A 14437-nucleotide genomic window follows, 5' to 3' on the forward strand; every position below is an offset into this window, starting at 1 on the left:
TGTTTTTAAATTACTGTTTTAAATTTCTGTTCGTATGAAAATTTATGTTGTTGTTGGGCTTGTCCCTGTGTAAGCTGCCCTGAGTCCCTTCTGGGAGATGGAGGTGGGATATAAGAATAAAGTTATTATCATATTATTATTATTATTATTATTTCTTGTTACTACCTTTATTTCCATGTACAACAATCTATGGCATGTACATTTACTGATCCTGCATGCTTCCAAACAAAAACTTTGCTAGGTCTTATTTTCGGGGGAGGCCTTATATTTAGAAATTCAGCAAAACCTCTACTAGGTCTTATTTTCTGGGGATGTCTTATTTTAGGGGAAACATGGTATGTATAAATATGTGAAGGGAAATCACAGGGAGGAGGGAACAAGCTTGTTTTCTGCTGCCCTGGAGACTAGGACACGGAACAATGGCTTTAAACTACAGGAGAGGAAATTCCACCTGAACATTAGGATGAACTTAACTGTGAGAGATGTTCCGCACTGGAACTCTCTACTCCGGAGTGTGGTGGAGGCTCCTTATTTGGAAGCTTTAAAAGCAGAGGCTGGATGGCCATCTGTCGGGGATGCTTTGTATGAGATTTACCTGCTTCTTAGCGGGGGGTTAGACTGGATGGCCCATGAGGTCTCTTCCTACTCTATGATTCTATGACTTTGATCTAAACCTTAAAGTAGGTATGCATAGTGCAGGACATATTTAGAGAGAAAGGTCTAGCATCTTGGACATAAAGTGCTCATAAAGCGGACACAAAAGCAAGACTGAAATATTCAAACCAACGCAAGGGATGGGGATAGTGGAAACATGTATAGAGAAGATGTCTATCCTTTGGCTTGATTCAGGAAGGAACATTGTGTCCAAAACAGACCATGCCTAAAATATTTAGAAGTATTCCAGTAAAAGTAACAGTCAAAGATAGCTTTGAATATCATGTTTAAGCCATATTAAGTGCACTTTATTGATCTCCCCCCTCTGCCTTGCAAAAAGAATAATTCAGTTCAAACTACTTTTGGCAATGGGGGGAAAACTTTATACAATACATAAAATTAGAAGGTGATTTATATACATATATATTCAGTGACAAATGTGAAAAGCCGTCAACTAAGCAAACATGCTGCATTATCTTCCATAGGAATATTTTAGGTGAATCTCTAGATGCTATCGTAGGAAAGGGATAAGCAGTCTAGTGCTTAAATGTGTCAGGTTTAGTAGATCCAAATTCAATTTTCCACTAAGCAATAAAACCCATAGGTGTGTCCTTGGGCATATCATTACCTTTTCAATTGATTTACCTCACAGGGCTGTGTGAGGATAAACTGAGAAAGAGAAAACTTAAGTTCCACTAAGCTCACTAGATAGGATATAGATGCAGCCAGATCAGTATTGCATGATACAGCAACCAACCCTAACCTGTAAAAGCAAAGACATCCAGAAAAGGCTACGTAGATAATAGCTACCAGTAAAAAGAACGCTTTCTTTGGGAACTGAACAGGCTTTTAAAAGGAGGAAACTGTTTCACACACCCACCAGCTCCCTCTGGATGGCCAGGATGCGGTCCCGGGCACCTTCGCAGTTGACCTTCTTCCCAGTTATCAGGATCACCTCCGAGTTGCTGTTTTCTGTGGGGAGGTCAATCTTGGTATTGGTTTCCTCTCGAATCTATTGTGAAGAGATAACATCAAACCCCGGACCCTCAAGCCTAGGCTACTGTAATGAACTTTATAAGGAGCAACCCTTGGAGACAGTTTGGGAGGTGAAACCCAGTGAAAGACAGGTGACAAATTTGGCCTCAGAAGTTGTTAGGCAAATCCCATTGGACTCAAGTTAACTTCCTAGAGTATTTCAGCAATTGAACCCTGAATCTCTTGAAGGGCAGGGATACCACAGGGAAGTCTATAACAAGGAGTCCTTGGAAGTTAAAAGTGGGTGAAAAACAGCTGATAAAGATTAATAACTTAATTTATCTTCTTAGAGTAGTGATTCCCTAACTTTGGACCTCCAGTTGTTTTGAACTTCCAGAAGCCCTAGCCAGCTGATCCAGTGGTCAGGAATTCTGGGAGATAAAGTCCCAAACCCTAGAGAATCACAATTTAGAAGCCACTGTCCTAGACCATATTATCTACAAAATTATATGCTAAATCTGGCTGAGCTGCTTGTGGAATTACATTTTTCACCACAGCTATCAATCCTCCAGTTAACAGAGTGGAGACTTTGAGAATTAGTTGTCAAAGAAGCAAGCACTATCCATTCCTAGGCAGAGACATACATTCTTGAGAAACTGTTTCCTTCCAGAGGAAGCAGGAAACACCTGGCACCAAAATCCACAAACGAAACCAGAGAAGCCCAGTTCTATAGTGTTCAAGGAGGGGAGAAGTGTCCAGAAGGGCCATATACTTTTTACCTTTTTGATGTTGGCGCCTCCTTTCCCAATAATGTTCTTGTGGAACTGCTTGAAGATAGGGACTGGGATGGAAAAGCTGTTTTCAATCTAAAGCACAAAAGGGGAAAAGTCACAAATAGAAGATTCCATTTGCTTCTCTCTTAGCCTTTTAATAACAAATGCCAAACATTTTGAGACACTGAGTTTTTTTGCGCTGAATTATGAGCCAATCAACATGTAAAGTAGCTAAAACTGTCCCTCTAGAGCCAATATAGAATCACAGAGTGGAAAGGAACCTGACGGGTCACCTAACTCAAACTTTTGCCAGTATAGAAAGCAAAAGGAACTAAGCTAGCTTCTAGGAAGCTATCACTCCAAGGCAGACACAATTTTCATGATTAAAATCAATCCCGGTTTGTGGGAGCATTTTCCTTTTGAAGGGGTATGAAAAATCTACAGGTGATTTTCATTTGCCGACAGCAAATAACTTTCTGCTAGCACCCCTAGAAAACATCTAGTGTAGACCTTCGGATGCCATTAAACTGTCAATTCCCAATCACCATGATGGTCAGAGGTGAAGACGTGCTTAAAACTCACCAACTCTGCAATAACTTTCTGGAGGTACTTGGCGCACTTCTCCACCTCGTTCTTGGGCCCACGCAGCTGCACAATATCGCTCTTTTGAGATGGGTCAGGGAAGTTAATGATGACCTGAAGGAGCAGAGATCAACATGGAGGGTCATAACACAAGGCAGGAGGGATTCCTCAACTGTTGGAGCTCAATCATATCGTGCACAAGTTTGTAGTCCTCAACAAGATGGAGACAGCTCAGCTCGCAGGAAAAGCTCTACCTACATTGCCCTCTTTGTCTGCCTCCCTCCCTCTCTCTATTGTCTCCTACTTCTCCTGTTTGTTAGACTGATACCTCTCACGGACATCCCTCTTTCTATTCAAAGTATCTAGCCTCATAGCAAACCCCCATTTTGTTCTTATCCTGTGGAGAGAGAGAAGATGTCTCCAGAGAGATAGAGAGCTAGGCCCTATAAAGAAATGTAGTTCTTGTCTGTGTTTATGATAGCTTTATCTCAATTTCCTGACAGTCCTGAAAATCTTTTTTAACTTTCAAAGTTGGACTCTGCTCCTGAATTGCTGAAACTCATTTGCTCTATTGATAGCTCAAGAAGCTTCTGATCTGCTAAAACTGATGCTGCTGTTGTTGATTTCCATTTCAGCTCTTCTCGTGATTTCAAATTTGAATGTTGATTTGTCCATTAGAAAAATCCAGTCAAATTCAGACATACATTCTTGATTTGCTCTTTATGTAAACAGTCTGCTTTAATACTTTCTCCAAGAACAACAAAAGCACTGTCCTCTGATATTTTGGTCAAATATATATACTACAATGCATGTATATGAAGGAGTATATGAATTTATTGGACAAACAGGAAATCATGGATTACAGCAAACCCTGCTGAGTTATGTTGGAGGACCTAGAAAATTCCTTGCAGAGAAGAGCATGGTCAAACTGCAACAAAACAAACTACTGAAGTTTGGCCTTGAACTTCCCTTTGTGTCTTACCTCTGGGAACTTGTCACGGATCTCTTTGATTTTCTCGCCTTTCTGCCCAATGATGGTCCGGTGAAAGCGCTGCTCAATGATCAGGTCTTTTGTGCGTTCATTTTCCTACGAGAGACCTCCAACCATCAGCAGTATTCAAGCTCTTCCAAAGTGAAGAAGTTTGTATACATAGGAGGCAAGAGTGACAGGGAAAGTGCACAAAAGAAAGCCCTTTCCCCCAAAATCCTCTGTTGGGTTCACAGAGAGGTCTTCCAGGTACATCTCTTGAAAGATCATTCTCTCTCCACCTATCCCTTGATGGAAGTACAAAATGAGTGCCTTATACCACGCCAAACCTTTGATCCATCAAAATCAGTATTGGCTATTTTGACAGGAGTCTACATACTTGCTCGTTGAGAGTTATTTCATTTTAATTAATTTATAAATCATTTTCTCTCAGAACTGGGACTAAAGGCAGTGCACAACCGATGCACAAAAATACAATAGTTAAACAAGTTATATTGAACGAGCTATAATACTCAGGAGCTGTGAACCCCAAACTGTAAGAATTGGGTTCTCTTGCCATCTCAATCCCTCTTTGGCAAAAGAAGCAGAGAGGTATGAGCAGTTGAAACATCTGCCTCCCTTACCATGCGAGCAGCCATTTCCAGCAGCTCCTTGCGAGCCAGCTGGACCCCTTGCGGGTCTCCCTCAATCCGGATCAGGTTGCTCTTCTCATTGTCAGGTGGGATGCGGACAGAGACTTTGTGCTGTTCCTTGATGCGATTAACTGCCAAGAGAGAGAACATGTCAGGTACTACTACTCTCCCCTCCTTTGACAGAGACTGAAACACAGGACAGTGTAATAGTGAAGAGTGCTAAGGCGGGAGTAGAAATATTCAGAAATATTCAAACCTCCATTCAGCCAGAACATTTATGAGGGAATTGGTAAAAAGTCATCTTTTCATGGGGCACAAGAGGATTCTCATAACAAGAAAAAAGGGGGGTAATCCTCAGATCCTTAAGTAAAATGCACAATGCATGACAAACACATTAAAGGGGCTGGTGTCCTGAAACACACAGATGTGACTCCCCGGATGTTTCTGGATTCTATATTTAACTCATATGTTCCTGCCAGCATGGCCAACTGTAAAATACAGGTGGATAAGGAAGTAAAAAATCAATCTCAGTTATGTTGTTATTGTTGTTACGGGGCTTTCTTGGAAAAATTCGTTCAGAAGCCTAAGGCTCCATCTACACTACCATATAATGCTCTTTCAGAATACAGTTTAACTGCATTGAACTGCATTATATGAGTCTACACTGCCATATAATAAATGGACTGCATCATATGGCGGTGTAAATGGGGCCTAAGAACACCTTATGAAATTCATGGTGTCACCAAACATTGACAAGCGACTTGGAGGCACATACACACACAAAAAGGCTGAAATATTTCCACCCTTTGAGATTCCCAGATGTTGACGCAGAACCATAGAATCATAGAATCATAGAATAGTAGAGTTGGAAGAGACCACATGGGCCATCTAGTCCAACCCCCTGCTAAGAAGCAGGAAATCGCATTCAAAGGACCCCCGACAGATGGCCATCCAGCCTCTGCTTAAAAGCCTCCAAGGAAGGAGCCTCCACCACGGCCCCGGGGAGAGAGTTCCACTGTCGAACAGCTCTCACAGTGAGGAAGTTCTTCCTGATGTTCAGGTGGAATCTCCTTTCCTGTAGTTTGAAGCCATTGTTCCGTGTCCTAGTCTGCAGGGCAGCAGAAAACAAGCTTGCTCCCTCCTGCCTATGACTTCCCCTCACGTATTTGTACATGGCTATCATGTCTCCTCTCAGCATTCTCTTCTGCAGGCTAAACATGCCCAGCTCTTTAAGCCGCTCCTCATAGGGCTAGAGCAAATGCTGCCTGGCAAGATCTCACACAGAATCTACCCGCCCCCCGCATGCATTTGAGACAGGAGGACTTGCCTGCCACCCACTTTGTCATCTCAAAACTCACTGTTGGCTCCATTCTTCCCTATCAGATGACGGTGGAACCTCTGATCGATGAGCACTTCAGTGTAATCCATGCGACCAAGCTGAAAAGCAGAATACCGGGAAGGGGGCGGGGGGAGGATTAATTGCTCTCATAGTCTCCAGCAGCAGCTCTGTTGCAAGAGAGCTGAATGTGCTTCCAGATAAAATCTGTCATATGTATTTAAATGGGAAAGAGCATCCCTTTTATCATGCAATTGCCCACTTGCCTCAACATATTCTTGAACACTTTGCCAGAGCCAATACTATCAAAGGATGGGACTGTGAGCAAGAGAACAATGAAGCACTACTACCGCAGTCACGTTTTATTCCATTAAGCAACAAAGTTGTGCATTGCCATTGCACTCTTTTAGATTTAACAAAAGGAATCTTAGCTGGCTGATCTTCCAAATTCTGCCTCCATAGAAGAGGACTACTTTGGATGTAGCAGCTTCGGGGTATTGTGCAGACAACAAAGGCCCACTGGCCTAAACTTTGTATTTACGTACAGTCAGCCCTCCACATTTGCAGATTTAACTTTTGCAGATTTGATTAATATGTTCACCCTGGATCCTCCAGGGTACATCTACGGTCAACTTCATACAGACACTGACTATGGCGATATCTTGTAGGACCTAGACATTCCTAGAAAGATCACTTCTCTAAGATACTCTGGGTCCTCAAGTGTGGTTTTGTGGTCTGGAGGACCTAAACATTCCTAGACAGGTGTTCTCCGACTTTAAAAAATGTGTTGCTTTTTATTCAGTTTCCCCACTTTTGCAGGGGTCTTGCATCACTAAACTCTGCGAAATTGGAGGCCTTGCTGCATTATCTGTCAGCACTAACATTTTAGGGTTTCACTAGAATTGTTTGAAAACACATTCAGAACAGATAATGTATGATGAATTTAAAGATTATGATGAAGGTGAAGAATTTACACCTACAAGACTAAGGGTTACAGGTTTGGGTAGCTTTTAAAAATGAAACGCATCAGAATTGCAAAAAAAGCTTACCAAGTCCCGGATGATCTCTTGTATCTGAGCCTGAGCCAACTCCACTTCTTCGGTGGGTCCTTCTAGTGTGATCTTCTCATCACCATCAGTGAATTCAATGTGAACCTAAAAACAGGGAAACAACATGGAAATGACATCACAGTTGTTACGGCTGGTATAAAAACAAACCAACAGCAAGGAAGTAGTCGCCAACTGAAAACAGGTTATTACGGGCCTTTATGTCAACTCTGACTTATGGTCACATTACCACAGCATTTTGGGCAAGATTTATTCAGGGAAGGTTTGCCACTATCTTCTTCTAAGGCTGACAGTGTAACTTGATCAAGGCCAGGCTCCTGGAATACCAGACTAAATCTACATCATTGTTGTGTTCCTTCAAGTCAATTCTGACTTATAGTTTAGGGGCCTAAATACCCTAAAGGCACCAGATCCCATCTGATCCTGGAAGATAAGCAGGGTCAGTTCTGGTTAGTACTTTGAAGGGAGACAACCAATGGACACTGTGTTGTCGGCTATATTTTAGAGTAAGGAGCTGTCAAAACCAGCACTGGATGTTCCTTGTCTAAGAAAAACCATACATAGTTCATGGGGTTGTTATAGGTTAACGACTGTCTTGAAGGGACAAACACAAGGCAACCCAACCACAGGGTTTTCTTGGCTGAATCTTTCCAGAGAGATTTGTTCTTGCCTTCTTCTACACCACACTGATTCTAATATCATCACATCCCTCTGGCAAATAAAAATAGCCTCTGATGACAAATGAAGCAAATTTTGTAGAGGTTACCTTTCCATTCACTACAAAGTATGGCTGACACAAGTATGCTTTGGGGATTTAATAAAAGCTTGCAGACTAATTAGGATCTTGTGGGCTGATTTGCTAGGTACTTCTCCAATTCATTAGGGAGAATGAAGGGGCATTCAAATACAATCTCCAGTACTCCAATCCAGCCGGGCTTTATGGAACATACCCTGTTTCCCCGAAAATAAGACAGCGTCTTATATTAATTTTTGCTCCCAAAGATGCGCTAGGTCTTATTTTCAGGGGATGTCTTATTCTTCCATTTTATTGTTCAACAAAAAAATGAACATTTATTATATACTGTACAGTAGTTGTTATCACAAACCAGCATAACCAAACTGTGAATCCTATCAAGAATTTCTTGTTACTACCATTATTTCTATGTACAACTATCTATGGTACATACAGTTAACAATCCTTCATGCTCTGTTCTGTTTGGCGGACATGCTTCCAAACAAAAACTTTGCTAGGTCTTACTTTTGAGGGAGGCCTTATATTTAGCAATTCAGCAAAAACTCTACTAGGTCTTATTTTCTGGGGATGTCTAATTTTCGGGGAAACAGGGTACCACTTTCTGTCAAAGCAACACGAAGACACACTTTGACAATAAAATTTTAATGCACTGTTTCAAAGCATATAGTATTTACTTATTTACTTAAAGCAAAGGCATTACAAACACCTGCCTTGGGAAGCTGTTGGGTGATCCTGCCAATGTTCTGTCCTTTCTTTCCAATTATAAAACGATGTAACCAGGCTGGGGCTGTTACTTCAGCTACCATCACACTCTTCGCCTGGAGAAGGAAAGGAAGACAAGAGACATTTACATGATTAATACCAGCGATGAACCTGAGAATTCAGTTTATACACAGATTTTACATCCTCTTTAGATTCCAATGTTTTTTCCTTATAATTTAGTTGCTGTAATGACCATGTTCTACCTGTAGATGGCACTATGGTGACATCTGCTTTGGCATTCAGTTCAAGTCACAAAAGAGAACCAACAGAAGTACTGAACTTGTGAGAAAGAATGAACAGATAGAGCCTTTATGTCATTATCCTGGGCTAAGGAACAGCAAAATGGGCCCAGCCTGATACAACATGGAATCTTATTTATAAACATAAAAGTAGGCATGAAGTCAGGGGAGTAAAAGGGAGAAAAACATCATAAACAAGCTCTTAAAACGAGAAAAAAGCTATTAATTATTGCTGCATAAAAGAAAAAGGACCACCGTCTTTACATGATATTTGATGTTTTGAAAATTAATAGTAGACCCTCCACATTTTGTAATGATTTGAGGTGCAGAAAGTGGGAAAAGGATAATACCCCCCTTTAATTCGATATAACCTTTCTCTAAGAATCTCCAGGTCCTCCACTCAACCTCTATAGCCAACTTCTGCTGAAGGCTGACCACAGAATTTTATTGGAATATCTACAAATGCCTAGAGAAGAATTTTCTCTAGGCCCTAAAAGCAATTTCTGCTAGGCCACAGGTCATGCCAGATGAGCTAGAGATTCCTAAAGAGAACATACATATTAATCAAATTTGTAAATATTCAAATCCACACACATTCATCTAAAGAAAGAATGAAACTGAAAGCTTCCTTCTTCATTGCAAATAAAAACAAGTGACCACCAGGGATGCTTCTGGAATTTGTCCCATCCATACACTACAGTAGTTAAACTGCTCTCATGTCTCAAGTGGCTTACCGGGCAAGTGTTCAGAGCAAAACGGAAGCCCTTACCTTGGCATAGACTTGGGTAAGAGCTGGACCAAGCTTGTCTGGTTCTCCCCGGAGGATGATGGTTTCCGAGCTGCTTTCGAGGGGCGGCATCTCCACCGAAACCCCGGTGGCATCCAGAATCTCCTGCAGGGTGTTGCCTTTGGGGCCAATGATGTATTTGTGCTGAGACTTCTTCACCTCTACAGAGATCGTGGTTGTCTTGCGCTTCTAAAAAAGAAAGTGAATGAAGCCACATAAAAGTGTCCAAGTCACCACTGTGTAAATTGGCAGAGGCAAAACATGGCTATATGAGATTCCTGGACCGCCTTTAGTGTCCCTTCCCCCCTCCCTGAATTATTTTTTGCCCCAAAAAGGCTTCTTAAGAGAGTATGATGGACATTTGGAAGGTATGAAACACTTCCCATATTTTCTAAGAAGAAGCATTGCACCATTACTCAGCTGAGTAAGTTCTCAGGACCCTTCTAGACAGTCCCTTTATTCCAGGATCTGATCCCAGGTTTTCTGCTTTAAACTGGATTATATGAGTCCACACTACCAGATAATCTGGGATAAACAGAAAACCTGGGATCAGATCCTGGTATGAAGGGCCTCTGTCTGGAGGGGCCCTCAGTTACTCACCTTATCCTCGTAGATCTTACGGATTCGCAGGAGAGCCTGAGAGACCGGTTCCTTTTCGCCTGTGATGATGATCTCGTCCTTGTTGACGCTGGGCGGCGGTATGTTAATTCGAGCTCCTGTGTCCTGCATGATCTCCTGGACCACTTTGTTGAAGGCACCAGCAATAAAAGGGTGGAAAGCCTTCTCCAGGTTCACACGTTCCACTGCCCGCTTATCCTGGGACACAATGGAAAACCATGAGCCCATTTGGGAACACACAACCCTTTGAATTTCCCCAAAGGTTCGTTCTCTTCTGGAACACACAGTCAACACTTGAGAAGCAAGCCTCAGTGAGCTTTACTCAGCTCTTCCTCTGGAGACATAGTTGAGGTTAACTCCTCCTTCCCTATTCAAACAATCTCCTAGGAGATCCCTCGGATAAACTTTCTTTTGAGTAAAACAGTAGGACAGCAGCAGTCTGATCCTCTATCAAAGACGGAAGACCAATGAATGGCAAGACTTGCTCAGGAGGGGCTTGCAATTGCCTTCCTCTGAGGTTGAGAGTATGACTTGCTCAAACACACCCAATGGGTTTCATATATGAGCAGGGTTCAAATCCTGCCCTTCGGAATCATAATCCAATACTCAATTTACTACCCCACAATACTCCTAGGTGCTCAAACTGTTCTTATTTCACTCCTACAAACTCTGGACTTAAGCCATAGCATGATGAAGTCTTCTGAAATAGCATGTTTTGACTAATACCGTTCCAGAAGAGTGCTTCATCATGCTATTCAAATGAATTTGCGACATTGTAGCTTGTATTTCAGAGGAAGGAAGTGGAAAAAATACTTCCATACATTCCTTGCCTAAGAAAACCCTATGAAATTATCGGGGTCACTCATAAGTTAACTGGTGGCTTGAAAGTACCCACATAATCAGTAGTTCAAAAAATAGACTTTATCCATGGTGACTGACATGGAATTTATTAATCTTTTCAACTAAGATTTGGAGTTGAGAATCAGGAAGGAGCAGCCACATTATGGTTGAAAAGAGTGGGAAAATTAATAGTATTTTAAAGTACTTTTAAAAGAAAAAAAGACATTAAAAAACCAAATCATGGATAACATGCCTGCCTCCATCAGTTATTATCCAAACCAGGGCTGAGCTACTTTGGCTGATTCAGGGTTCAGCTCCCTCTCCCCTGCTCTGGGAACCCAGGAAACTACAAAGCTTTGCTTATTTCCCAAGAAATGCTGAAAATCAAGACCAAAAATCACTGGTGGATAGGAGGCATTGGAGCACAAACAAATAACATGGGGACAGTGCACTTCACTTATAGGAAAATAACGTTCCTTGTATGATTCTCCTTATTAATTTTTTTAAATTTTTTTAATGGGACACCAGTGCATGAGACCTTTGGGCTCCACGCAGAATTCAGTGTGTCTATTCTGAATGAAATAGTGGTTGGTTCAAAACCAAGAGAAGAAGCTACAACACAACTTGCTGGATGGACTAACAACCTCTGGTGCAGTTTCTCATGCCAACCTTCCTCCGCCAGAAGGAAGCGGTTAAAGAGAAGTAATTCCCAGCCACTCACCTGTTCAGCTGAGATGAGCAAAATCTCATGCCGAGCCTTCTCAATGCCTTCCTTGGTGCCCGTGATTTTGATCTGGTTGCTGGGGTCCTCAGGTCGTGGGATGTTGATCTTGGTGGCCGTTTTCAGCTCGAGCTCCTGCAATTTTTCGCCATTTTTGCCGATCACAAAGCGATGGTGTTCCTTGGGGATTGTGACAGTAGCTGAAGCCTGCAAAAAGAGGATGAAAAGACAGTGATATTGAAGGATTCAAAGGTGGTCCAGGGAGATGGCAGAAGATGTGGCTTCACGGGGCAGAAAAACTGGACACACACCTGGGTCTGAAGCCGAGCGACTATTTCCTTCCGAGCTTTCATGACAGAGTCCAGTTTGCCGGTTACCATGATGGACAGGCCCTGATCTTTGGCCAACGAGAGCTCAATGTGAGCCCCGGTCTTCTGCATGATATCCACACAAACTTTGGCCTCGTCGCCTTCTCCAAACTGGCTGTTGTCCTTGTAGCGTCGCTCTTCCAAGGGGACGTGAAACACCTGCCAAGCAGAACCCAGGAGCAATGACTACAAAGTTACTACTCCAAATTTAAGAACTTTTCAATGAGACCAGGAGTCTATACTGGGACATTCGCTCACTAAATATTTTCTGATATCCCTCTAACTTGGAAAGAAAGCAATGGATATCTCACATTTGCCCTTGGTATCTGATAGTGAGAGATATACTGCCTTTGAAAGTGGAGGTCTCGTTTAGATATTATGCGTAGTAGTCACTGAGAGACTATCCATCTTTGTCTAATTCTTTATTAAAAGTAAACCCATCCCTTTTTAAAGAAGAGGATTCCATAAAGGTTTCCATGGACCCATTGTGATTCTATGAGATCTAATGCTATAGGATTGAAAATTCATACCTACTCTTCCCCACTTTATTTCCCTAAGTTTATCGTATTCTTCAAAAATAATTTTCTTTCAACTAGGACGTTTCCAACTTTTAACCTTTCCCATTTCTTCTTATTATTGTCATGTGCCTTCAAATCTCTCAGGTCCCTTAAAATCAGCACCCAATATTGCTAGGATGGAGAACTATTCTTTCAGATGCTCTTGGATTGCAATTTCTATCAGCAACAGCCAACAAAGGTGAAAAAGCATATCCAACAACACTGGAGAGTACAGTTCCCATCTGCCCCAGGGGAGGCTTTCTGATTCCCTGAGGCATGCCAGGCAAACCCTTCCCGGAATGAAAGCAAGAGTCTCCATGGCCTGACACATTACTCACCTGGGTGATGACAGAGGACTTGATAGGCCGGATTTTGTTCCATACTCCTGTAAGCTCACTGGACTTTTCCCCAGGTGCCCCCTTTTCTGGGAGCGGAGGGAAAGCTTCCAAGTAAGTAGGGATGTAGGCCTCATCCTCTGGGACACCACCTGCTCAGCAGAAAAGAAGAGAGAAAAAGAGCTTGCACAACAAGAACATATTCCTGCTAAAATAAAAATGGTTATAACAAGAAAGCAACAAGCAAGGAAACCAGAGAATGGAGTAAGGAAGGCTTTTATGAAATCTTAAAAAAAACTGATACTACTACACACTATTTTAAGCAGATTTTTAGTATGAGGTGACACACTTTTTGAGTTTACTGATACCACAGTTGATCCATGGTTTGTTACTTTCTGAGATATATGACAAGAAGGTACTTTACGCTGGGGGTGGAGAAGTTAGATTAAGATCTACTTATTGATATCTGGAAAATTTGTAATAGATTATCTACGATCTAAAACTATTAGTTAAAATATATTTTCCTTAGACCTACTTTGAGGGAGCCAGGGGAAAATTAGAAGGGAAAAGAATGTGTTTCGTGAGAAGGAGGCCCTGCTCTCAGTCCCACCACGTTCGCAGGCACGACTGGTGGGGACAAGACACAGGGCCTTCTCAGTGGTGGCCCTCAACTGTGGAACTCCCTCCCTAGTGGATTACATCAGCCCCTTCTCTCTTGTCCTTTTGCAAAACAAGTGAAACCTTGGCTTTGGGAGCAAGTATTTGGACCAGCATAATTACCTGTGAAATATAGTTAGGATAAGTTTTGAATTGATGAATAGGATTTTCTGATTATCTGGCTTTGGATCTAAGCACAATAGTCATCTAATGTTTACATATGTTGTTTTAATGTTATTTTAAATTGTTGCTTAATTGCTTTTAATTGTTGTTGTTGTTTGGGCATGAAATAATGCCACCCATGTAAGCTGCCGAGTCCCCTTAGGGTTAGAAAGGCGGGATATAAATGTTGTGAATAAATAAATAAATAAATAAATAAGGAAAGACTGTTCTTTAGTTCAAATGTGTCACTTGGTAGTGGCCCCGTTCTTCCAGAAGAAAATAGATTTTTTCTTTCATATATCACACATAACCATAGACTTGGAGGGGACCACAAGGGCCACCAAGTCCAACCTCCTTCTATCCAGGAATATACAACTAAAGGACACCTAAAATATTCCCATCTAACCTCTAATTAAGGAGCTTCAAAGCTGCAGAGTCCACCACCTTCTAGGGCAATCTATTTCAATGTCAAACTGCTCTAACAGTGAAAAAAATGTTCTTCCTAATAATAATAATAACTTTATTTTTGTACTCCACCTCCATCTCCCCGGAGGGACTTGGGGAGGTTTACATGGGGACAAGTCCAATCAACGTAGTTAAAATAACACACAGAAATACAGAAAACAATAT

General features: G+C 41.8%; 1 protein-coding gene across 1 annotated transcript in view; it reads right to left on the reverse strand.

The window, feature by feature from the left end:
* Positions 1-14437, reverse strand: part of LOC100558432 (vigilin) — a 51640-nt gene that overhangs the window by 11407 nt on the left and 25796 nt on the right. Inside the window, exons 4-16 of the mRNA XM_008120388.2 lie at positions 12992-13140; positions 12040-12255; positions 11729-11935; positions 10150-10365; positions 9532-9738; positions 8472-8579; positions 6990-7094; positions 5963-6041; positions 4596-4735; positions 3967-4071; positions 2985-3098; positions 2409-2495; positions 1535-1666 (exon numbers count right to left, since the gene is read on the reverse strand). Coding sequence (XP_008118595.1) covers positions 1535-1666; positions 2409-2495; positions 2985-3098; positions 3967-4071; positions 4596-4735; positions 5963-6041; positions 6990-7094; positions 8472-8579; positions 9532-9738; positions 10150-10365; positions 11729-11935; positions 12040-12255; positions 12992-13140 — 1865 coding nt within the window. The remainder of the gene's footprint in view (positions 1-1534; positions 1667-2408; positions 2496-2984; positions 3099-3966; positions 4072-4595; positions 4736-5962; positions 6042-6989; positions 7095-8471; positions 8580-9531; positions 9739-10149; positions 10366-11728; positions 11936-12039; positions 12256-12991; positions 13141-14437) is intronic.

The sequence above is a fragment of the Anolis carolinensis genome, chromosome 6 (genome assembly GCF_035594765.1).
Source record: "Anolis carolinensis isolate JA03-04 chromosome 6, rAnoCar3.1.pri, whole genome shotgun sequence".
Taxonomy (NCBI): domain Eukaryota; kingdom Metazoa; phylum Chordata; class Lepidosauria; order Squamata; family Dactyloidae; genus Anolis; species Anolis carolinensis.